This window comes from Eriocheir sinensis, chromosome 70 (genome assembly GCF_024679095.1).
Source record: "Eriocheir sinensis breed Jianghai 21 chromosome 70, ASM2467909v1, whole genome shotgun sequence".
Lineage (NCBI taxonomy): Eukaryota > Metazoa > Arthropoda > Malacostraca > Decapoda > Varunidae > Eriocheir > Eriocheir sinensis.
This window is the reverse complement of record NC_066578.1, coordinates 6,353,375-6,376,136: the sequence shown is the minus strand read 5'-3', so window position 1 is coordinate 6,376,136 and position 22,762 is coordinate 6,353,375. Positions and strand designations below refer to the sequence as shown.

The following is a 22,762-nucleotide window of genomic DNA, read 5'->3' as shown; positions in this document are numbered from 1 at the left end:
AGATATATCTGAACCGATAACCACAATCTCTCAATGTAGCCATTCTAACTAGACGATAGTTGACTTGCACGTGTTAATCTTTGGTAGAGGATCAGGAGGCTGTGTAGGCCGAGCACCGCACAGCCTGGCGTGCCTGCGTGGGCGTGGCGGCGATAACACCCACGGGGCACGGCAAGAACTGGTATGGTTAGAACTTTTAAGATGTAGTTGGTAGTTTGTATTCGGACCCGAAATTCCGCCTGATCGACGCCTCTTCTACAGAAACCTGACCTACACCACCACCACCACCACTACGAACAACAACAACAATAACAACAATTTCAATTGTAAAGAGCTTTCCCATCGCATTCCCCGTGGCAGGCCACGCCCTTACAGGAATGTCCTTGGAGCCTCGCCTAGGACACTCATGGAATGCTTGGCGCAGCTCAGGACAAATTAAAAAAGTCATGAAGGCCGTCCAGTCCTCCTGCCAGATATAAAGAGCCCGAGGACCTCCTGCTGACCACACCGCCACGTGACTCCGGAGTGTCGCGACTTGAACAACAATGAAGGCTCTGGTGAGTTGACGAGCAGCTGAATCTTGTGTAAAACTGTATAATTCGTTGGTTCGACCCCGTCTTGAGTACTGTGTACAGTTTTGGTCTCCCTACTACAGAAAAGACATAGAAAAGTTGGAACGGGTCCAACGAAGAGTAACAAAGATGATTCCTAGGTTGAGAAATTTGTCATATTAACAAAGGCTTAAAGAAGTAAATTTATTCAGCCTATCAAAACGAAGAATGCGAGGCGATCTAATAGAAGTGTTTAAAATGTTCAAAGGATTCAGTGATATTAATGCGGAAGATTACTTTACAATTGATCGATCAAATAGAACAAGAAGAAATCACAATTTGAAGATAAGTGGTAAAAGATTCCCGTCGCACGAAGCTAAACACTTCTTCTTCAATCGAGTTGTTAATGTTTGGAACTCTCTACCCTGTGATGTCGTTGATAGTACAACAGTTACGGCCTTCAAGAATAGATTAGACAAGTGTTTTGAATCCAACCAGCAACTAAGATATTACTCATTGTCGTAATAACGTTAAAGTCTTTCGAATACTGGTGTCCTTGTCCGCTTTTATCGCCCGGTTAGTGGTAGCAGTAATGGTAGTTCTTTCCTCTTTCCTACATTAATTCCATGCAGTTTTTCCATGCTGCATGGTTCTTTTTCCTTTCCTGCCAGCTTTGGCTGGAGGGATGGGGGGGTGGGGAGGAGCCTTCGCCTTTGCTGTCCTTCATCTTCCACCTGTGATTAGATAGTTAGTGTAGCTTGTCACAAACAACCTCGTAAGGACCAGCAGGTCTGCTGTTGTTTGTTCTTCCTTTGTGTTCCTTTCTGTTCCTTTGTGAGTATCTGGAGACGCCGAACAGTGCAGAGCCTAAGAGGCTCGAGGATACACGCGTGTGCTTGGCTCCCTGTGATCTCTTTTGTTCCTTGTATTTTTTCCAGACTGTCCTGGCAGCGGTGGCGGCGGTGCTCGCGGGTCTGGCATCCGCGGAGGCTGACCCCAAGGCTGACCCCAAGGCTGACCCCGGCATCGGCCTCGGCTTCGGCGGGGGTCTTGGGTTCGGCCTGAGAGGTGGCTTTGGGTATGGCCTGGGCGGTGGCCTGGGCTATGGCCTGGGCGGTGGCCTGGGCTATGGCCTGGGCGGTGGCCTGGGCTATGGCCTGGGCGGTGGCCTGGCCTATGGCCTGGGCGGTGGCCTGGGCTATGGCCTGGGCGGTGGCCTGAGCTATGGCCTGGGCGGTGGCCTGGGTGGTGGCCTGGGCGGTGGCCTGGGCGGTGGCCTGGGCTATGGCCTGGGCGGTGGCCTGGGTGGTGGCCTGGGCGGTGGCCTGGGCTATGGCCTGAGAGGTGGCCTGGGTGTTGGCCTGGGTGGCCTGGGCGGTGGCCTGGGCTATGGCCTGAGAGGTGGCCTGGGTGGTGGCCTGAGAGGTGGCCTGGGTGGTGGCCTGGGTGGCCTGGGCGGTGGCCTGGGCTATGGCCTGAAAGGTGGCCTGGGTGGTGGCCTGGGTGGTGGCCTGGGTGGTGGCCTGGGTGGTGGTCTGGGTGGTGGCCTGAAAGGTGGCCTGGGCGGTGGCCTGGGTGGTGGCCTGGGTGGTGGCCTGTGGTGGCCTGGGCGGTGGCCTGGGTGGTGGTCTGGGTGGTGGCCTGGGTGGTGGCCTGGGTGGTGGTCTGGGTGGTGGCCTGGGTGGTGGCCTGGGTGGTGGTCTGGGCGGTGGCCTGGGCGGTGGCCTTGGTGGTGGCCTGGGTGGTGGCCTGGGTGGTGGCCTGGGTGGTGGTCTGGGCGGTGGCCTGGGTGGTGGTCTGGGTGGTGGTCTGGGCGGTGGCCTGGGCGGTGGCCTGGGCTATGGCCTGAAAGGTGGCCTGGGTGGTGGCCTGGGTGGTGGCCTGGGTGGTGGCCTGGGTGGTGGTCTGGGTGGTGGCCTGAAAGGTGGCCTGGGCGGTGGCCTGGGTGGTGGCCTGGGTGGTGGCCTGGGTGGTGGTCTGGGCGGTGGCCTGGGTGGTGGTCTGGGTGGTGGCCTGGGTGGTGGCCTGGGTGGTGGTCTGGGTGGTGGCCTGGGTGGTGGCCTGGGTGGTGGTCTGGGCGGTGGCCTGGGCGGTGGCCTTGGTGGTGGCCTGGGTGGTGGCCTGGGTGGTGGCCTGGGTGGTGGTCTGGGCGGTGGCCTGGGTGGTGGTCTGGGTGGTGGTCTGGGCGGTGGCCTGGGTGGTGGTCTGGGTGGTGGCCTGGGTGGTGGCCTGAAAGGTGGCCTGGGCGGTGGCCTGGGTGGTGGCCTGGGTGGTGGCCTGGGTGGTGGCCTGGGTGGTGGTCTGGGCGGTGGCCTGGGTGGTGGTCTGGGTGGTGGCCTGGGTGGTGGCCTGGGTGGTGGTCTGGGCGGTGGCCTGGGCGGTGGCCTGAGAGGTGGCCTGGGTGTTGGCCTGGGTGGCCTGGGCTTGTCACAAACAACCTCGTAAGGACCAGCAGGTCTGCTGTTGTTTGTTCTTCCTTTGTGTTCCTTTCTGTTCCTTTGTGAGTATCTGGAGACGCCGAACAGTGCAGAGCCTAAGAGGCTCGAGGATACACGCGTGTGCTTGGCTCCCTGTGATCTCTTTTGTTCCTTGTATTTTTTCCAGACTGTCCTGGCAGCGGTGGCGGCGGTGCTCGCGGGTCTGGCATCCGCGGAGGCTGACCCCACGGCTGACCCCAAGGCTGACCCCAAGGCTGACCCCAAGGCTGACCCCGGCATCGGCCTCGGCTTCGGCGGGGGTCTTGGGTTCGGCCTGAGAGGTGGCTTTGGGTATGGCCTGGGCGGTGGCCTGGGCTATGGCCTGGGCGGTGGCCTGGGCTATGGCCTGGGCGGTGGCCTGGGCTATGGCCTGGGCGGTGGCCTGGCCTATGGCCTGGGCGGTGGCCTGGGCTATGGCCTGGGCGGTGGCCTGAGCTATGGCCTGGGCGGTGGCCTGGGTGGTGGCCTGGGCGGTGGCCTGGGCGGTGGCCTGGGCTATGGCCTGGGCGGTGGCCTGGGTGGTGGCCTGGGCGGTGGCCTGGGCTATGGCCTGAGAGGTGGCCTGGGTGTTGGCCTGGGTGGCCTGGGCGGTGGCCTGGGCTATGGCCTGAGCGGGGGCCTGGGTGGTGGCCTGAGAGGTGGCCTGGGTGGGGGCCGGGGTGGCCTGGGCGGTGGCCTGGGCTATGGCCTGAAAGGTGGCCTGGGTGGTGGCCTGGGTGGTGGCCTGGGTGGTGGCCTGGGTGGTGGTCTGGGTGGTGGCCTGAAAGGTGGCCTGGGCGGTGGCCTGGGTGGTGGTCTGGGCGGTGGCCTGGGTGGTGGTCTGGGTGGTGGCCTGGGTGGTGGCCTGGGTGGTGGTCTGGGTGGTGGCCTGGGTGGTGGTCTGGGTGGTGGCCTGGGTGGTGGCCTGGGTGGTGGTCTGGGCGGTGGCCTGGGCGGTGGCCTGGGTGGTGGCCTGGGTGGTGGCCTGGGTGGTGGCCTGGGTGGTGGCCTGTGAGGTGGCCTGGGTGGTGGTCTGGGTGGTGGTCTGGGCGGTGGCCTGGGTGGTGGTCTGGGTGGTGGCCTGGGTGGTGGCCTGAAAGGTGGCCTGGGCGGTGGCCTGGGTGGTGGCCTGGGTGGTGGCCTGGGTGGTGGCCTGGGTGGTGGTCTGGGCGGTGGCCTGGGTGGTGGTCTGGGTGGTGGCCTGGGTGGTGGCCTGGGTGGTGGTCTGGGCGGTGGCCTGGGCGGTGGCCTGGGTGGTGGCCTGGGTGGTGGCCTGGGTGGTGGCCTGGGCGGTGGTCTGGGTGGTGGCCTGGGTGGTGGTCTGGGTGGTGGCCTGAAAGGTGGCCTGGGTGGTGGTCTGGGTGGTGGCCTGGGTGGTGGTCTGGGCGTGGCCTGGCGGTGGTCTGGGTGGTGGCCTGGGTGGTGGTCTGGGTGGTGGCCTGGGTGGTGGCCTGGGTGGTGGCCTGGGTGGTGGTCTGGGCGGTGGCCTGGGTGGTGGTCTGGGTGGTGGCCTGGGTGGTGGTCTGGGTGGTGGCCTGGGTGGTGGTCTGGGCGGTGGCCTGGGTGGTGGTCTGGGTGGTGGCCTGGGTGGTGGCCTGAAAGGTGGCCTGGGCGGTGGCCTGGGTGGTGGCCTGGGCGGTGGCCTGGGTGGTGGCCTGGGCGGTGGCCTGGGTGGTGGCCTGGGTGGTGGCCTGAGAGGTGGCCTGGGTGGTGGCCTGGGCGGTGGCCTGGGTGGTGGCCTGGGCGGTGGCCTGGGCTACGGGTACGGCCGCAGGAAGCGTGAGGCGGAGCCGACGGCTGGTGTTGGTGGCTTTATCTCGGCCCACAAGAACCACCAGCAGCAGAGCTTCAACGCCTTCATTCCTCCCTTCATTGGCGGCTTCGGTGGTCTGGGCTTCGGCAAGTACGGCGGGGGCTTCGGCGGCTACGGCGGCTACGGTGGCTACGGCGGCAAGTTCATCGGTCGCCGCAAGCGTGAGGCGGAGCCGACCGCAGAGGCTGACCCCACCTTCATCTCGTCCTACAACAACAACCACCAGCAGAGCTTCAACGCCTTCATTCCTCCCTTCATTGGCGGCTTCGGCGGCTACGGTCGCCGCTAGAGTAGGGCGGAGCCGACGGCTGAGGCTGCCACGTTCCGCAGGAACAGCAGCCAGAAAAGCTTCACCGCGATCTTTCTCCTCCCTTCACTGGCGGCGGCCTGGACCTGGTGTTGACTGCTGTAGTCAGTGCTGCCCAGCAGGCGCTCAGAACCCCCTGAAACAGTCCCACTTCATGCATCTCACCAAGACAGGATCACCGTGACTCGCGCCCCCTCTGCCAATAGGGGGGGACACCTCTTCTGGGCGACATGTTGCCTCTTACTCGCTGCCCCGACCTGGATGTGTCTCTAAAAGCCGCTTCCTGAAACAAGAACCTCTGAACTATAACGCTTTGTATACCTTATGCAGACTTTTAATGGAATGAAGCTTTTATACCACATTGTTGCATTTTATTCCCTGGAACTGACTATTTACTTGCCTTAAGTATATAATTGTTTTATCTGAAGTGTGTGTGTGTGTGTGTGTGTGTGTGTGTGTGTGTGTGTGTGTGTGTGTGTGTGTGTGTGTGTGTGTGTGTGTGTGCCTCCCTTGCATCCGTTCCTTTCTGCTGCGAGTGTTTTGTAGTAGATAAAGAGATAACAACTTAGCCTTCACTGTGACTGGCTGGGGCGACAACTGTTATTTCTGAGCCAAGAAAAGTGTGTGTCTGATTTCAGAATATAAATGGCTTGGTTGTGTCTTGCCCATCACGGCTCTGAATATGAGTGTTTGGGGCCAGGGAAGAGAAAGGCAATATGATGATGCGACTTGTGAGGTGATCAGCGTAGGAACCTCGGTTGTCAAATTATCGTATTCAGAGCAGCGTATTTACCTGTTTCTGGCCCATAACTGTTGCCAAGAAGCACTAATAATTAACTATTTAAACGATAACCATGTATGAATGCAATTATTTGGGTGACGGACGCAGTTTTTGGGTCGGAAATCGGCAAACATGAGGCAGAGTACGACAATCTGGCAACGTTGGTAGGAACAGAACTTCAAGATGCTACTGAGTATAAGATTTAGCTTTTAGAATCGAAGAGAAGAGTATCAAGACACCGCTCCACCCGACCTTTCTTTTGGCCACTCTTTACTTCTAGCTTTCGTAGGAGCAACTAATTTCACCGTGTATTTTCTGTAACAGTGTAACCATGTGACCTCTGTACTGTACATCGGGGAGGCTGCTCGTTGAGAGCCTGCTTTGATAGCAACTTATTTTTGTATTTCTCAAGTTTATTTTTTGTAATTGTCTTATGTAATGCTATCAATAAACTATTAAAGCAAAGCGATTAGCGGGCTTTTTTTCTACACTTTTTTGTTGTTGGTGGTGCCCTTGAGCTGCTTCCTCTCCTGTGAAAAAAGAAATATTGTCAAGAAATTCATTAAATCTTGATTGTAAATATTCTAGTCGTTTATATGATTCCCGACTAAGCATGTTTCCTTTCCAGGTTACTGAAATACATTAACCCGGTAGCTGCGGGGATCATGTTTCTTAAAGGCCCCTCTAAGCGAGAAAAATGAGAAAAAATCATCACTCACGGAAACCATTTCATAATATCTATCAACGCATTTGTGATAATTTTATGCATCACCTATTTTGGGGGTTGAAGTCATGGCCAAAATTTGGCCCGTCGCTGCTACTGGGTTAAAAGAAAAGCTTCTCCAGGTAAGCGTTCCACAATCTTGGCAGACATGCAAACACTTACGGCTGTGGCTCTCATCTCACACGTTTGGATTAACTAACTCACGGGGAGCGCATGCCCGGGGACGCGTCGCTTCACTCACTCGCCGCCTCCTCACCCGACTCTCCCCGTGAGCAAGCCTCCACGCAGCTACCCTTTCCACTTCAAACTAATTGCAAGGTTTAGCAGTATATGAATAACATCCTCACACCTTTGGCCCTGCCTGTTGTTTTCATCAGAAGAATATTGTCGAAACGTTAAAGGATGTCTATCTATCTGTCTATCTATCTATATCTATCAATATCTATCTATATCAACCAATATCTATTTATCTGCATTACTCAACTTCTTTTTATAGAAGACCCACCCTTCAGGAACTTAACGACTCAAGGCTGGAGGCTGCAGAACGCTTAGCCTCAGCCCTTACTATTATTTCCGATTGGGGCAAGAAGAACCTGGTGTCCTTCAACGCCTCAAAAACACAGTTTCTCCACCTATCCACTCGACACAATCTTCCAAACAACTATCCCCTATTCTTTGACAACACCCAGCTATCACCTTCCTCAACACTAAACATCCTCGGTCTATCCTTAACTCAAAATCTCAACTGGAAACTTCATATCTCATCTCTTACTAAATCAGCTTCCTCGAGGCTGGGCGTTCTGTACCGTCTCCGCCAGTTCTTCTCCCCTGCACAGTTGCTGTCCATATACAGGGGCCTTGTCCGCCCTCGTATGGAGTCTGCATCTCATGTGTGGGGGGGCTCCACTCACACAGCTCTTCTGGACAGAGTGGAGGCAAAGGCTCTTCGTCTCATCAGCTCTCCTCCTCATACTGATAGTCTTCTACCTCTTAAATTCCGCCGCAATGTTGCCTCTCTTTCTATCTTCTATCGATATTTCCACGCTGACTGCTCTTCTGAACTTGCTAACTGCATGCCTCCCCCCCTCCCGCGGCCCCGCTGCACTCGACTTTCTACTCATGCTCATCCCTATGCTGTCCAAACCCCTTATGCAAGAGTTAACCAGCATCTTCACTCTTTCATCCCTCACGCTGGTAAACTCTGGAACAATCTTCCTTCATCTGTATTTCCTCCTGCCTACGACTTGAACTCTTTCAAGAGGAGGGTGTCAGGACACCTCTCCTCCCGTATTTGATCTTCCTTTCGGCCACCTCTTTTGTTTCTTTTTTAGGAGCAGCGAGAAGCGGGCTTTTTTTTTATTATTGTTTTCTTTTTTTGTGTGTCCTTGAGCTGCCTCCTTTGTTGTAAAAAAAAAAAAAATCTATCTATCTCTACACGCACACGCACACACACACACACACACACACACACACGCACGCACACACACACACACACACACACACACACACACACACACACACTCAAATAATCACTGTATTTTCCCGTTAGCTTCGTTGAATATTTATAACAACGCATTTTCTGAAAGGAACGTTAAGGACTTTTTTTCTTTAGCTGCATTATATTTTGCAACCTGAGACTTGGTAGGGCTTAGTTTTATCTTTGTGGTTATGCTTCGCAAGATATATCTGAACCGATAACCACAATCTCTCAATGTAGCCATTCTAACTAGACGATAGTTGACTTGCACGTGTTAATCTTTGGTAGAGGATCAGGAGGCTGTGTAGGCCGAGCACCGCACAGCCTGGCGTGCCTGCGTGGGCGTGGCGGCGATAACACCCACGGGGCACGGCAAGAACTGGTGTGGTTAGAACTTTTAAGATGTAGTTGGTAGTTTGTATTCGGACCCGAAATTCCGCCTGATCGACGCCTCTTCTACAGAAACCTGACGGACACCACCACCACCACTACGAACAACAACAACAATAACAACAATTTCAATTGTAAAGAACTTCCCATCGCATTCCCCGTGGCTGGCCGCGCCCTTACAGGAATGTCCTCGGAGCCTCGCCGAGGACACTCATGGAATGCTTGGCGCTGCTCAGGACAAATAAAAAAAAGTCATGAAGGCCGTCCAGTCCTCCTGCCAGATATAAAGAGCCCGAGGACCTCCTGCTGACCACACCGCCACGTCTCCGGAGTGTCGCAGCTTGAACAACAATGAAGGCTCTGGTGAGTTGACGAGCAGCTGAATCTTGTGTTCCTGAGTATCTGGAGACGCCGAACAGTGCAGAGCCTAAGAGGCTCGAGGATACACGCGTGTGCTTGGCTCCCTGTGATCTCTTTTGTTCATTATATTCTTTTTCAGACCGTCCTGGCAGTGGTGGCGGCGGTGCTCGCGGGTCTGGCATCCGCGGAGGCTGACCCCAAGGCTGACCCCGGCATCGGCCTCGGCTTCGGCGGGGGCTTTGGCGGTGGCCTGGGCGGCGGCCTGGGCTATGGGCTGGGCGGTGGCCTGGGCGGTGGCCTGGGCGGCGGCCTGGGCTATGGGCTGGGCGGTGGCCTGGGCGGTGGCCTGGGCGGCGGCCTGGGCTATGGGCTGGGCGGTGGCCTGGGCGGTGGCCTGGGATATGGCCTTGGCGGTGGACTGGGCGGTGGCTTGGGCTATGGCCTGGGTGGTGGCCTGGGCGGTGGCTTTGGGTATGGCCTGGGCGGTGGCCTGGGCGGTGGTCTGGGCGGTGGCCTGGGCTACGGATACGGCCGCAGGAAGCGTGAGGCGGAGCCCACGGCTGAGGCTAACCCCGGCATCGGCCTCGGATTCGGCGGGGGTCTTGGCTACTCCCAGAGGTTCGGGTTCGGCCTGAGAGGTGGCTTTGGCTATGGCCTGGGAGGTGGTCTGGGGTATGGCTTGGGTGGTGGCCTGGGAGGTGGCCTGGGTGGTGGCCTGGGTGGCCTGGGCGGTGGCCTAGGAGGCGGCTACGGGTATGGCCGCAGGAAGCGTGAGGCGGAGCCCACGGCTGAGGCTAACCCCGGCATCGGCCTCGGATTCGGCGGGGGTCTTGGTTACTCCCAGAGGTTCGGGTTCGGCCTGAGAGGTGGTTTTGGCTATGGCCTGGGAGGTGGTCTGGGGTATGGCCTGGGCGGTGGCCTGGGCGGTGGCTTGGGTGGTGGCCTAGGAGGCGGCTACGGGTACGGTCGCAGGAAGCGTGAGGCCGAGCCGACGGCTGAGGCTGACCCCACCTTCATCTCGGCCCACAAGAACCACCACCAGCAGAGCTTCAACGCCTTCATTCCTCCCTTCATTGGCGGCTTCGGTGGTCTGGGCTTCGGCAAGTACGGGGGCTTCGGTGGCTACGGCGGCTACGGTGGCTACGGCGGCAAGTTCATCGGTCGCCGCAAGCGTGAGGCGGAGCCGACGGCTGAGGCTGACCCCGGCTTTATCTCGGCCCACAGGAACAGTCACCAGCAGAGCTTCAATGCCTTCATCCCTCCCTTCATTGGCGGATTCGGTGGCCTGGGCTTCGGCAAGTACGGGGGCTATGGTCGCCGCTAGAGTGGGGCGGAGCCGATGGCTGAGGCTGACCCGGCATTGCCACGGGCCAAGATAACAGCCGCCAGCAGAGCTACACCGCGATCTTTCCTCCCTTCACTGGCGGCGGCCTGGACCTGGTGTTGACTGCTGTGGTCAGTGCTGCCACCAGACGCTCAGAACCCCCCTAAACAGTCTCCTTCGTGCGTCTCACCAGGACTGGATTGCCGTGACTCGCACCGCTTCTGCTACCTGGAACAACACCTTTTCATGACAATTTGTTGCCTCTTACTCTCCGCCACGACCTAAATGTGTCTTTGAAAACCGCTTCCTGAAACAACAACCGGTGAACTACAACGCTTTGTATACCTTATGCACACTTTCAATAAAATGAAGCTCTTATACCACTCCGTAGAATTTTATTCCCTAGAACTGATTTTTACTTGTCTGAGGTGATTGTTTTCACTTCAAGACATAGTGAACACGAAGTGGGTATCAAGACACCTCTCCGACCGATTTTAGATTTTCGCCCTTACATGAACACAAAGAAGTTCTCCTGCCCGGCCTAGCCCAGTGAGTCTAGTGGAGTGAGGCCAAAATGCAGGGAGCTGGATTCGGAGTCTACTTTCATACTTTTCCTTTTATTTCATTGGGGCTTTGAGTAACGTTGCTTCTATTCAAATTACATAAGCATATTCATGGTGTATCTTTTTCAAGGGGGGGGGGGGGGAGTAGGAGGTATACTTAACGTGTTGATTTCTTCATGCACGAAAATGATTGAATGTGAAAAACGTACAAGTAAACCATGAATAAGGATGACAATTTTGAGCCTTTTCCACCCATCAGAAGGTATAGTTTTTATTATATTTTATCTGCTGTATTGAGGAAGTTTGTCTGTCTGTCTGTCTGCCTGTCTGTCTGTCTCCCTCCCCTTGGATGCTAACCATATACAAGGGTCTCTGTGTCTGTCTGTCTGTGTCTGTCTGTCTGTCTGTCTCCCCCCCCCCATTCCCCCGGATGCTAACCATATACAAGGGTCTCATCCATCTCCTGCTTGGAATATGCATCTCATGTGCGTGTGTAGGTGTGTGTGTGTGTGGGGGGGCGGTGGGACTCAAAACACAGCTATTTTGGACACGGTTGAGTCAATTTTTTTTTTTTGCTTCATTAGCTCCCCTACTTATACTGACTCTGTTTCAGCCTCTCAAACTCCTCCACGTAAAGCATCTCTTTCTCATCTTTTTATTTCAGCCTCTCAAACTCCTCCACGTAAAGCATCTCTTTCTCATCTTTTTATTTCAGCCTCTCAAACTCCTCCACGTAAAGCATCTCTTTCTCATCTTTTTATTTCAGCCTCTCAAACTCCTCCACGTAAAGCATCTCTTTCTCCATATTTTTATTTCAACCTCTTAAACTCCTCCACATAAAGCATCTCTTTCTCCATCTCTTTATTTTCTGTTTAGATCGTTCGTTTTCCTCTTTTTGGGAGCTGCGTTATTTCCGTTAGTTTTCTTGCCCTTGACTGCCTCCTCTGGTGTAAAAAAATACAGCAGCAGCAGCAGCAGCAGCCGTTACTGATCGGCCGCAAGGTAAAAGTCTCCTTCCTCCCCTCTCTGAGAGTTTATTTCCTGGACCCTTGGGACCATTGTTACGACGAGGGCAGATTGTTCCCGGAGCACGGCCTGCCCCTCGCTTTGGCAGGAGACACCAGGCTTGAAAGACTCGTCAACGAAGCAGCGGCCGACTCAGGGACAGATGAGTGCACCCGAGTGCGCTTGCCTTTCCCCACCCTGCAAAGGGATCTCATGTCGCCTCTGTGACTGCTAAAGTAAACGTGAAAGATACGATAAAATTTTTAACGGTCTTTGTTCGTCGATGAACCAATAAAAATTTAAGAATTCAAATATCTTGATACGTTAGGTAGAATAAAATACTGGTTGTTACAAGTGAAGACATAATTAACATCAACTAACATCTGAATATGATCTAGGACCAGGGTGACTTTAAGCTTCAACACACTGAGTTAACCGTAATGACGGAGAAACTGCCCCCCCCCCCCCCCCCCTGTATAAATTAATTTATTGATTGGGTGGTTGACGCCTCCGGATAAATGAGCGAAGGTGATATGCTGAAATGTATAATGCTTTGAAGCCAACATTAAAACATCGAATCCCTTTTTTTTTATTGTTCCTCACACACAGGCCAGCCGGCACTGCATGGAGGGGAGTCGCACAGCACGCCCGACGTTCAAATAAGAGCTAGGCTGACTAACTACCTAAGTCATGTTTTTACATAAGCCACGCGACACAGTAATCCGCTGGACCTTGTCGCGGTGACTCAGGATCACCTCGCCGGCAACGTGACGACAGAACAGTTCTTGCCGTCACAAATGTTTATGTGTTCACATTAGCTCTCGTAAAGGACAGGTTGGAGATAAAACACTGAAACTATATTTTTTTATAGTGCCAATGTCCTAAGAATCACACACATGATAAAGACACAACTACCAGATGATATTAACGTAATGGTGTCGCTAAATAATAAAGAAATTACTTAATCAACAAAATAAATTAGCCCAGCTTCGTGAAAACCAACCTTGTTAAGTCCCTCGCGGCATATTCTAAATACAGGACACACTGACCGCCAGCGCCGAGTGTCTGCTGGCGTGCCGCAGGGAGCGGCGGGGCACGTGTGAAGTATTTTGCTGTGGCTCAGCTGAGTGGAGTTTAGTTGGAGTTCGTCGGAGAGTTTCGGTTTAGTGGTTTAGTGGAAAATAATGTGTTATGGCAATCGGAAACCTTGATTACTTTTTATTTTTATTTTTTTGAGCTGTCTCCTTCCTGGCTTGAGGAAGAAATAAATGATATTGTAATTGCTGTAATATTCTTTAATTGGAAATTACATCAAAATTATTCGAAATAATTTCCTGCCATTCCTTGTTCCAATGCAAATATTAACACTATTTCCTGCACCACATCGCTGCGTTACCGCCGTGACGGGTGACGCAAAACTTGGCGCCGTCCGTCACAAACACGCTCCACTTTGTCATATCCCGTCTTTATGTCCAGAGGAAATGTGAGTTGGCGTTATTCGTGTTTTCTCTTTGAACGATCGATAAACAAGGTGGAAAGTCCCTTAGTTCACTTGCAATGGTTGGCACCACGCAAGGAAACAGAGCAGAATATCTATAAGCAGCTCTGTCTCACTAGAATTTCCTTTCGCACATTTACTGCGTGACACAGCTGCAGTGCTTGCGGCGTGGGCGCCTCGGGCAAGAAGGGATCATCGCGGGCTGGAAGGCGGTTGTTCCCGTGAAGCGCTTGACAAAACGCTTTGAAAGTGTCGTCCCTGATCTGCTTGCACCCGTCAGGCCGTCAGTCTCTCGGAGGAGGAAGTCAGCTGAGGCATAAATGTAAGTCTTCTTCCTCTCCGCTGCCGAAACGGACCACGCCCTTAGGCGTGTCCTGGGGCTCGCCGAGGACGTTTGGTGGTGACGCGGCCTTGATCACGAAAAGGGGAAAAATGGAGGACGTAGAACTCTTGCTATGGATGGATTTGGCAAGATATAAGGCCAACGGACTTCCTCTGAGCCACACTTCAGCGTCCATTGCACGAGCAGCGACACACGCCAGCATGAAGGCTCTGGTGAGTGGGGGGTGGCGGCGAGGGGCGGCCCTCGGCGCGGCGCGCGGGGCGTCGCTGACGGAACTTGTCACCAGAGTGAATGTGTTGGCGGAACAAGTGTGCTTTCCGAATTACGCGCCTTAACAGTGTTCAGTCAATCCTTGTGTAATATTACACACTGACTCAAAACCAATCACAATATGATATATTAATGTTAGAGGAGTTGGTCCTCTGGAACCACAGGTGCAGGCGGCAACACTGGCTTTGAAAGGGGTACTGCGACAAAGTTTACATCTGCCACGGGTAGCCTTTTCCGCCTCATGCTTGGCATGACTCCCTAAGAGGCCACAATGTGAACACAGCGACTCAAGGTTTATCACTTCAGGTGAACCTCCGCCCCGCCGTGGTGTGCATGAGCACTATCGAATAGATGACAGACGCTCAGCATATCCAAGAACGCAGTGGAAGGCGCCCGCCGAGATGGTGATCTTTAAGACCTAGGTGTCCGAGTCATGTACATATACTAATGTATTCCATCAAACTCTGAGCATGCATAATTATTTGGAGCTGAGTGTCTGAAGAAATCTGATGGCCAACAAAGGCTTTATTGGGTTTGACGTGCTGAGGGTAGACCAGACTGCTTTGTTATGTTAGATTCGGGTTGGTTAGAACAGGTTTTGTCTGAACATGATAAAAAACGTTATCTCGTATACGTGGGAACGGGAAACAAAATATAATGTTATCTCAAAGGTATATGCTGAAAGCCATTATTTTTTGTATTTCTTGTACATCCTTCAAGGGAATCGGTAAGATGATACATGAACAGCGTCGTGGCTGCTGACCTGATAGCGATGAGGAGGCGTGTGAGCTTAGCGACAGTATAGTGTGTTCATGTTGGCTTAATATGATGCTTCTGCTTCCGTCCCTCCAGATTGTCCTGGCAGCGGTGGCGGCGGTGCTCCTGGGGCTGACGTCAGCGGAGGCTGAGCCCAAGGCTGACCCCAAGGCTGACCCCAAGGCTGACCCCGGTGGCATCGGATTCGGCCTCCAGGGGGGCATAGGCTTGCGCTATAATGTCGGGTTCGGTCTGGGACACGGCCTAGGGTACGGCCTGGGCGGCGGCGGCCTGGGCGGCGGCTACGGCGGCGGCCTGGGAGGCGGCCTTGGCCTGGGAGGCGGCTACGGCGGCTACGGCGGCTACGGAGGCTACGGCAGCTACGGCGGCTACGGCGGCTACGGGCTGGGAGGCGGCCTCGGGTACGGCCGCAGGAAACGTGAGGCGGAGCCGACGGCTGAGGCTGACCCCGGCTTGGTCTCGGCCCACAAGAACCACCACCAGGAGAGCTTCACCGCCTTCATTCCTCCCTTCATTGGCGGCTACGGCGGCCTGGGGTATGGCGGCCTGGGCTACGGAGGTTTGGGCTACGGCGGCTTGGGATATGGCGGCGGCGGCTTTGGGTATGGAGGATATGGAGGCGGCAAGTTCATTGGAGGCTACGGCCGCAGGAAGCGTGAGGCGGAGCCGACGGCTGAGGCTGACCCCACCTTCATCAAGGCCCACAAGAACAGCCACCAGGAGAGCTTCAATGCCTTCATTCCTCCCTTCATTGGCGGTGGTCTGGGCATTGGCGGATACGGCGGCGGCCTGGGCTACGGCGGCTATGGCGGCGGCCTGGGCTACGGCGGCTATGGCGGCGGCCTGGGCTACGGCGGCTATGGCGGCGGCCTGGGCTACGGCAAGGTGGGCTATGGTGGCTACGGCGGGTATGGCGGCTATGGTGGGTTCAGCAAATATGGCGGCTACGGAGGTGGCGGTGGTATCATCGGCTAACCTGACACCCTCGAGCAAGGCGACACTATCACCCCCCAGACGATACTACCTTAGAAGTGTTTTTCATCAATATTTTATTATGTAATTATGAACATATTGTCTGTACCTCTTTTAATATATAAACCCTTACAAGGACCTGGCCATTTACTTTACATGACTACCTTCTAAAATACAGTGATTAGCACCGTTAACTCTATATCATATTTTAAATGAATTGCCAAGTGAGATTGCTGCGGATTGTTGTGGCTCATCCATGCAGTTCAGGGCAAAAGTGAGAAAGGCTGTGGTTTTATTTCTGGGGTAGGCGCCCGAGTGGCCTAAGACTACCCACATGCTGTCCTGAATTCCACCCATCGACCCGGACTCTAGAGGAAACCGTCCAAGTGAATCAAGAAGGAGTTCCGGAGGGCAGCATGAGCCAAGAGAAGATGGCGCCACTATAAACACTTGCCTGCACCATGACGGGCTGGGGGCGAACACCATCCAGGTCCCTCAAGAAAGCCTACTGGTGCTGAAGGCCGACACGTAAAAAAAAAAAAAAAAAAAAAATCAATGTCCGGGACACGAGAGCCTGGCACAGCGAGGCGAAGAGTTGGAATAAGTTACGGCGGCCAATCTCTCCGACGTTGTATCACATAATAGCGCAAGTTACTGAGCTCTCTAACAATAAGAGCAGGCTACCGTATAACTATAATCGCGAAAGTGAACCCTTCTTGGTACATAGAAAATACACTCTTATTATGTCGAGCGTGTTGGCCGGGACAACATGAAAGTCACTGACAGCAACAATCAGTACATTTTTGTTAGTTTGTTTTAGGAAAGGATGTAGCTCAAGGACACACACACACACACACACACACACACACACACACACACACACACATCTACTAAGCGCTGCTCCATAAAAGGAAATTTCTTGTATAAATTCTTGTTTAAAAACTTTCAGATATTGACTGAAATGCTAAAGAATTCCACCCCAGAGTTATCTATTGGGGGTGGAAGAGTGTGTATGTGTGTGTGTGTGTGTGTGTGTGTGTGTGTGTGTGTGTGTGTGTGTGTTTGTAAAGGGTATTTCCACGCTTATTGTTATGAGTCTAGGGAAAGTTTGACGAGACTTCTGCACCATGACCGTGATAACCACTCACGAGAACTTGAGCAATCTCCCTTGTGGCCTTGGGAAATACTTATTGTAAAAGGTGAAAGAGTCTGAGAATATAAATCCCAGTGGTGACGTTAAAGGCAGAACAAGGATCATTGCAGCCTGTGTGTCCTGCTGATTAGGGACACAGAGGATAAAAAGATATACAGAATAGAGTCCTCACCGTCAACAGCTGCATGGAGAGGTATCATTTTAAAAGCTTGAATTCCTCGTCTCATCTGAACAGACGCGCCACATATCCGGTTACGACGTGAACGGCGAAGGAAAAATGATTGATTAAACGCGATAATGTTGATGACGTATGAAGTGTTAAGTTGATCAGATTATCATTATTATTATTATTATTATTATTATTATTATTATTATTATTATTATTATTATTATTATTATTATTATTATTATTATTATTATTATTATTATTATTATTATTATTATTATTATTATTATTATTATTATTATTATTATTATTATTATTATTATTAGTAGTAGTAGTAGTAGTAGTAGTAGTAGTAGTAGTATTATTATTATTATTATTATTATTATTATTATTATTATTATTATTATTATTATTATTATTATTATTATTATTATTATTATTATTATTATTATTATTATTATTATTATTATTATTATCATTATCATTATCATCATTATTATTATTATTATTATTATTATTATTATTATTATTATTCTCTCTCTCTCTCTCTCTCTCTCTCTCTCTCTCTCCACACACACATAACTGTTTTGCAGTAAATCTTACAATGCATTCATGCATTTTCTTTACAACCCGGAGAGCTCAAAATTGTACGACAAGCTACCGTGAACAATACAGCTCGTTAAGGCATGCTGGCAGAATGAGTTAAGTATATTATCTAGATGCTGCTGATGCCGCAGAGCTACAAAGCCGACTTTGGGACACAAGAGTATTGGGGCATCTTGTATCTTGCATCTTGTCGTGCTGTCACAAGCATCCCTGGATGGAAGCACAGTCACTGTCTACACTAAATAAGACAGAGGCTGGAATCATATATACCGTATAATAAGAAAATACATAATCATCTCTTTCTCTATAATTGAAAAAATTCGGTTACTAACAATCTACTAACACTCCAGTGTTAGTCAAAAAGACCGTTTCGTTAACCACAGACTGCTCCCGGTGTCCTGCAGCGCTGTCTGCGGCGACCGTGGCAGCAACGCCCAGCACCCCTTGTCTGCGGGACCTTGGTGCTGCCGTGCATAATTGACCACAAACAGCATAGATGAAAAACTGAGCTTCATATAACTTTTCTGATGCCAGCATGCACTCAAGCAGCTCTTCAGTATCGTTCCCCACCACCGCTCAGTGCAGGAGGCTGCAGGGGAGCCTCACATACCGATCTATATTAAGCGATTCTCCCTCCTATCCTTCGCCGTTACCGACCGCGCCCTTTTGTGTTCTTGAAGACTCACCGAGGACTCCTTGTGGAATGCAACGTCCGTGGTCGTGAAATGATGTGAAGGTCGTCGAGTCATTGCAATAGACTCCTTCAGGATATAAGAGCGAGCCAGAGTCCTCTTGGCCACACACCAGCATCTCTCCCCTGAGGAACAACACAGGCAATGAGGGCTCAGGTAAGTTGTTTAAGCTTTGCCAGAAATCGGTGTTTGGAGAACGGCCAGACGTGATGGACAGCCACGGAGGGTTGGAGAGAAGACTCTGTGTGCTCAGCTTTCTGTGATGCCTCTGTCCTCTACTTTGCAGACTGTCCTGGCAGTGGTGGCGGCGGTGCTCCTGGGGCTGACGTCAGCGAAGGCTGAGCCCAAGGCTGACCCCAAGGGTGACCCCGGTGGCATCGGATTCGGCCTCCAGGGGGGCATAGGCTTGCGCTATAATGTCGGGTTCGGCCTGGGACACGGCCTAGGGTACGGCCTGGGCGGCGGCGGCCTGGGCGGCGGCTACGGCGGCGGCCTGGGGGGCGGCGGCCTGGGCGGCGGCTACGGCGGCGGCCTGGGCGGCGGCTACGGCGGCGGCCTGGGCGGCGGCTACGGCGGCGGCCTGGGCGGCGGCCTGGGCGGCGGCTGGCCTGGGAGGCGGCTACGGGCTGGGAGGCGGCCTCGGGTACGGCCGCAGGAAACGTGAGGCGGAGCCGACGGCTGAGGCTGACCCCACCTTCATCAAGGCCCACAAGAACAGCCACCAGGAGAGCTTCAACGCCTTCATTCCTCCCTTCATTGGCGGCGGTCTGGGCATTGGCGGCTACGGCGGCGGCCTGGGCTACGGCGGCTATGGCGGCGGCCTGGGGTACGGCGGCTATGGCGGCGGCCTGGGCTACGGCAAGGTGGGCTATGGTGGCTACGGCGGGTATGGTGGCTATGGTGGGTTCAGCAAATATGGCGGCTACGGAGGTGGCGGTGGTATCATCGGCTAACCTGACACCCTCGAGCAAGGCGACACTATCACCCCAGATGATACTACCTTAGAAGTGTTTTCATCAATATTTTATTATGTAATTAAGAACATATTGTCTGTACCTCTTTTAATATATAAACCCTGACAAGGACCTGCCCATTTACTTTACATGACTACCTTCTAAAATACAGTGATTAGCATCGTTAACTCTATATCATATTTTAAATGTATTGACAAGTGAGATTGCTGCGGATTGGTGGCTCATCCATGCAGCTCAGGGCAAAAGTAAGGACGGGTGTGGCTTTATTTCGCTGAGTGGCCTAAGACTACCCACTACCCATGCCCTGAATTATTCACCCACGACCGACCCTCAAGGAAACCGTCCAAGTGGATCAAGAAGGGATGGGAGGGCAGCATGAGCCAGAAGAGAAGGCGCCACTATAAACACTTGCTGCCTGCACCACGGGGGCTGGGGCGAACACATCAGGTCCCCCTCAGAAAGCCTACTGGTGCTGAAGGCCGACACGTAAAAAAAAAAAAAAAAAAAAAAAAAAAAATCAATGTCCGGGACACGAGAGCCTGGCACAGCGAGGCGAAGAGTTGGAATAAGTTACGGCGGCCAATCTCTCCGACGTTGTATCACATAATAGCGCAAGTTACTGAGCTCTCTAACAATAAGAGCTGGCTACCGTATAACTATAATCGCGAAAGTGAACCCTTCTTGGTACATAGAAAATACACTCTTATTATGTCGAGCGTGTTGGCCGGGACAACATGAGAGTCACTGACAGCAGAAATCAGTACATTTTTGTTAGTTTGTTTTAGGAAAGGATGTAGCTCAAGGACACACACACACACACACACACACACACACACACACACACACACACACACACATCTACTGAGCGCTGCTCCATAAAAGGAAATTTCTTGTATAAATTCTTGTTTAAAAACTTTTATATATTGACTGAAATGCTAAAGAATTCCACCTCAAAGTTATCTATTGGGGGTGGATGTATATGTGTGTTTTAGAGAGAGAGAGAGAGAGAGAGAGAGAGAGAGAGAGAGAGAATAATAATAAGCAGCCGTCAGGGCTGAAAATATACAAATTAATATACAAGAAACTAATAGTAAATAGGCTACACTAGAGGGAGGGAGAGGGTGGGGGGGGGTCTGGGAGAGCTAAAAATAGAGACATAAGGGAGAGGGAGGGTGGTGTGAAGGGGGAACCTAGAGGGGTAGCGGTGTGTGTGTGTGTGTGTGTGTGTGTGTGTGAGAGAGAGAGAGAGAGAGAGAGAGAGAGAGAGAGAGAGAGAGAGAGAGAGAGAGAGAGAGAGAGAGAGAGAGAGAGAGTGTGTGTGTGTGTGTGTGTGTGTGTGTGTGTGTGTGTGTGTGTGTGTGTGTGTGTGTGTGTGTGTGTGTGTGTGTGTGTAAAGGGTATTTCCACGCTTATTGTTATGAGTCTAGGGAAAGTTTGACGAGACTTCTGCACCATGACCGTGATAACCACTCACGAGAACTTGAGCAATTTCCCTTGTGGCCTTGGGAAATACTTATTGTAAAAGGTGAAAGAGTCTGAGAATATAAATCCCAGTGGTGACGTTAAAGGCAGAACAAGGATCATTGCAGCCTGTGTGTCCTGCTGATCAGGGACACAGAGGATAAAAAGCAATACAGAATAGAGTCCTCACCGTCAACAGCTGCATGGAGAGGTATCATTTTAAAAGCTTGAATTCCTCGTCTCATCTGAACAGACGCGCCACATATCCGGTAACGACGTGAAAAATGATTGATTAAACCTGATAATGTTGATGACGTATGAATTGTTACGGTGATCAGATTATTTTTATTATTATTACTATTATTATTATTATTATTATTATTATTATTATTATTATTATTATTATTATTATTATTATTATTATTATTATTATTATTATTATTATTATTATTATTATTATTATTATTATTATTATTAGTAGTAGTAGTAGTAGTAGTAGTAGTAGTAGAAGTGGTAGTAGTAGTGATGTCAGTATTAGTATTATTACTATTACAATTGTTATTATTATTATTATTATTATTGTTATTATTATTATTATTATTATTATTATTATTATTATTATTATTATTATTATTATTATTATTATTATTATTATTATTATTATTATTATTATTATCATTATCATTATCATTATCATTATCATTATTATTATTATTATTATTATTATTATTATTATTATTATTATTATTATTATTATTATTATTATTATTATTATTATTATTATTATTATTATTATTATTATTATTATTATTATTATTATTATTATTATTATTATTATTATTATTATCATTATTATCATTATCATCATTATCATCATTATTATCATTATTCTCTCTCTCTCTCTCTCTCTCTCTCTCTCTCTCCACACACACACATAACAGTTTTGCAGTAAATCTTACAATGCATTCATGCATTTTCTTTACAACCCGGAGAGCTCAAAATTGTACGACAAGCTACCGTGAACAATACAGCTCGTTAAGGCATGCTGGCAGAATGAGTTAAGTATATTATCTAGATGCTGCTGATGCCGCAGAGGTACAAAACCGACTTTGGGACACAAGAGTATCGGGGCATCTTGTATCTTGCATCTTGTCGTGCTGTCACAAGCATCCCTGGATGGAAGCACAGTCACTGTCTACACTAAACAAGACAGAGGTTGGGATCATTTATACTGTATAAGAAAAAATACATGATCAGCTCTTTCTCTATAATTGAAAAAAATCGGTTACTAACAATCTACTAACACTCCAGTGTTAGTCAAAAAGACCGTTTCGTTAACCACAGACTGCTCCCGGTGTCCTGCAGCGCTGTCTGCGGCGACCGTGGCAGCAACGCCCAGCACCCCTTGTCTGCGGGACCTTGGTGCTGCCGAGCATAATTGACCACAAACAGCATAGATGAAAAACTGAGCTTCATATAACTTTTCTGATGCCAGCATGCACTCAAGCAGCTCTTCAGTATCGTTCCCCACCACCGCACAGGGCAGGAGGCTGCAGGGGAGCCTCACATACCGATCTATATTAAGCGATTCTCCCTCCTATCCTTCGCCGTTACCGACCGCGCCCTTTTGTGTTCTTGACGACTCACCGAGGACTCCTTGTGGAATGCAACGTCCGTGGTCATGAAAATGATGTGAAGGTCGTCGACTCCTTCAGGATATAAGAGCGAGCCAGAGTCCTCTTGGCCACACACCAGCATCTCTCCCCTGAGGAACAACACAGGCAATGAGGGCTCAGGTAAGTTGTTTAAGCTTTGCCAGAAATCGGTGTTTGGAGAACGGCCAGACGTGATGGACAGCCACGGAGGGTTGGAGAGAAGACTGTGTGTTTAGCTTTCTGTGATGCCTCTGTCCTCTACTTTGCAGACTGTCCTGGCAGTGGTGGCGGCGGTGCTCGTGGGGCTGACGTCAGCGGAGGCTGACCCCAAGGCTGACCCCAAGGGTGACCCCGGTGGCATCGGATTCGGTCTCCAGGGGGGCATAGGCTTGCGCTATAATGTCGGGTTCGGCCTGGGACACGGCCTAGGGTACGGCCTGGGCG

General features: G+C 51.4%; 3 protein-coding genes and 1 pseudogene across 4 annotated transcripts in view; all 4 read left to right on the top strand.

The window, feature by feature from the left end:
- The first annotated feature begins 545 nt into the window (after positions 1-545).
- Positions 546-5,109, top strand: LOC126988682 (uncharacterized; annotated as a pseudogene).
- A 3,711-nt stretch (positions 5,110-8,820) lies between these two features.
- On the top strand, positions 8,821-10,554 carry LOC126988788 (uncharacterized). The gene is made up of 2 exons (XM_050847195.1): positions 8,821-8,862; positions 8,999-10,554. Exons 1-2 carry the CDS (start codon positions 8,851-8,853, stop codon positions 10,181-10,183), a joined length of 1,197 nt encoding a protein of 398 aa, XP_050703152.1. The 5' UTR covers positions 8,821-8,850; the 3' UTR covers positions 10,184-10,554.
- Positions 10,555-13,712: 3,158 nt separating this feature from the next.
- On the top strand, positions 13,713-15,749 carry LOC126988790 (shematrin-like protein 2). Its single transcript, XM_050847197.1, has 2 exons — positions 13,713-13,804; positions 14,715-15,749. Exons 1-2 carry the CDS (start codon positions 13,793-13,795, stop codon positions 15,612-15,614), a joined length of 912 nt encoding a protein of 303 aa, XP_050703154.1. The 5' UTR covers positions 13,713-13,792; the 3' UTR covers positions 15,615-15,749.
- Positions 15,750-17,911: 2,162 nt separating this feature from the next.
- LOC126988787 (shematrin-like protein 2) overlaps positions 17,912-22,762 on the top strand; it is a 28,977-nt gene continuing 24,126 nt past the window's right edge. Inside the window, exon 1 of one of the 2 annotated variants that reach the window (XM_050847190.1) lies at positions 17,912-18,384. In XM_050847190.1, the coding sequence (XP_050703147.1) occupies positions 18,373-18,384 (12 nt within the window). In that variant the 5' untranslated portion in view covers positions 17,912-18,372. Of the gene's footprint in view, positions 18,385-22,402; positions 22,460-22,762 lie in introns of those variants that run through there. The other variant, XM_050847193.1, reaches the window with a different exon arrangement.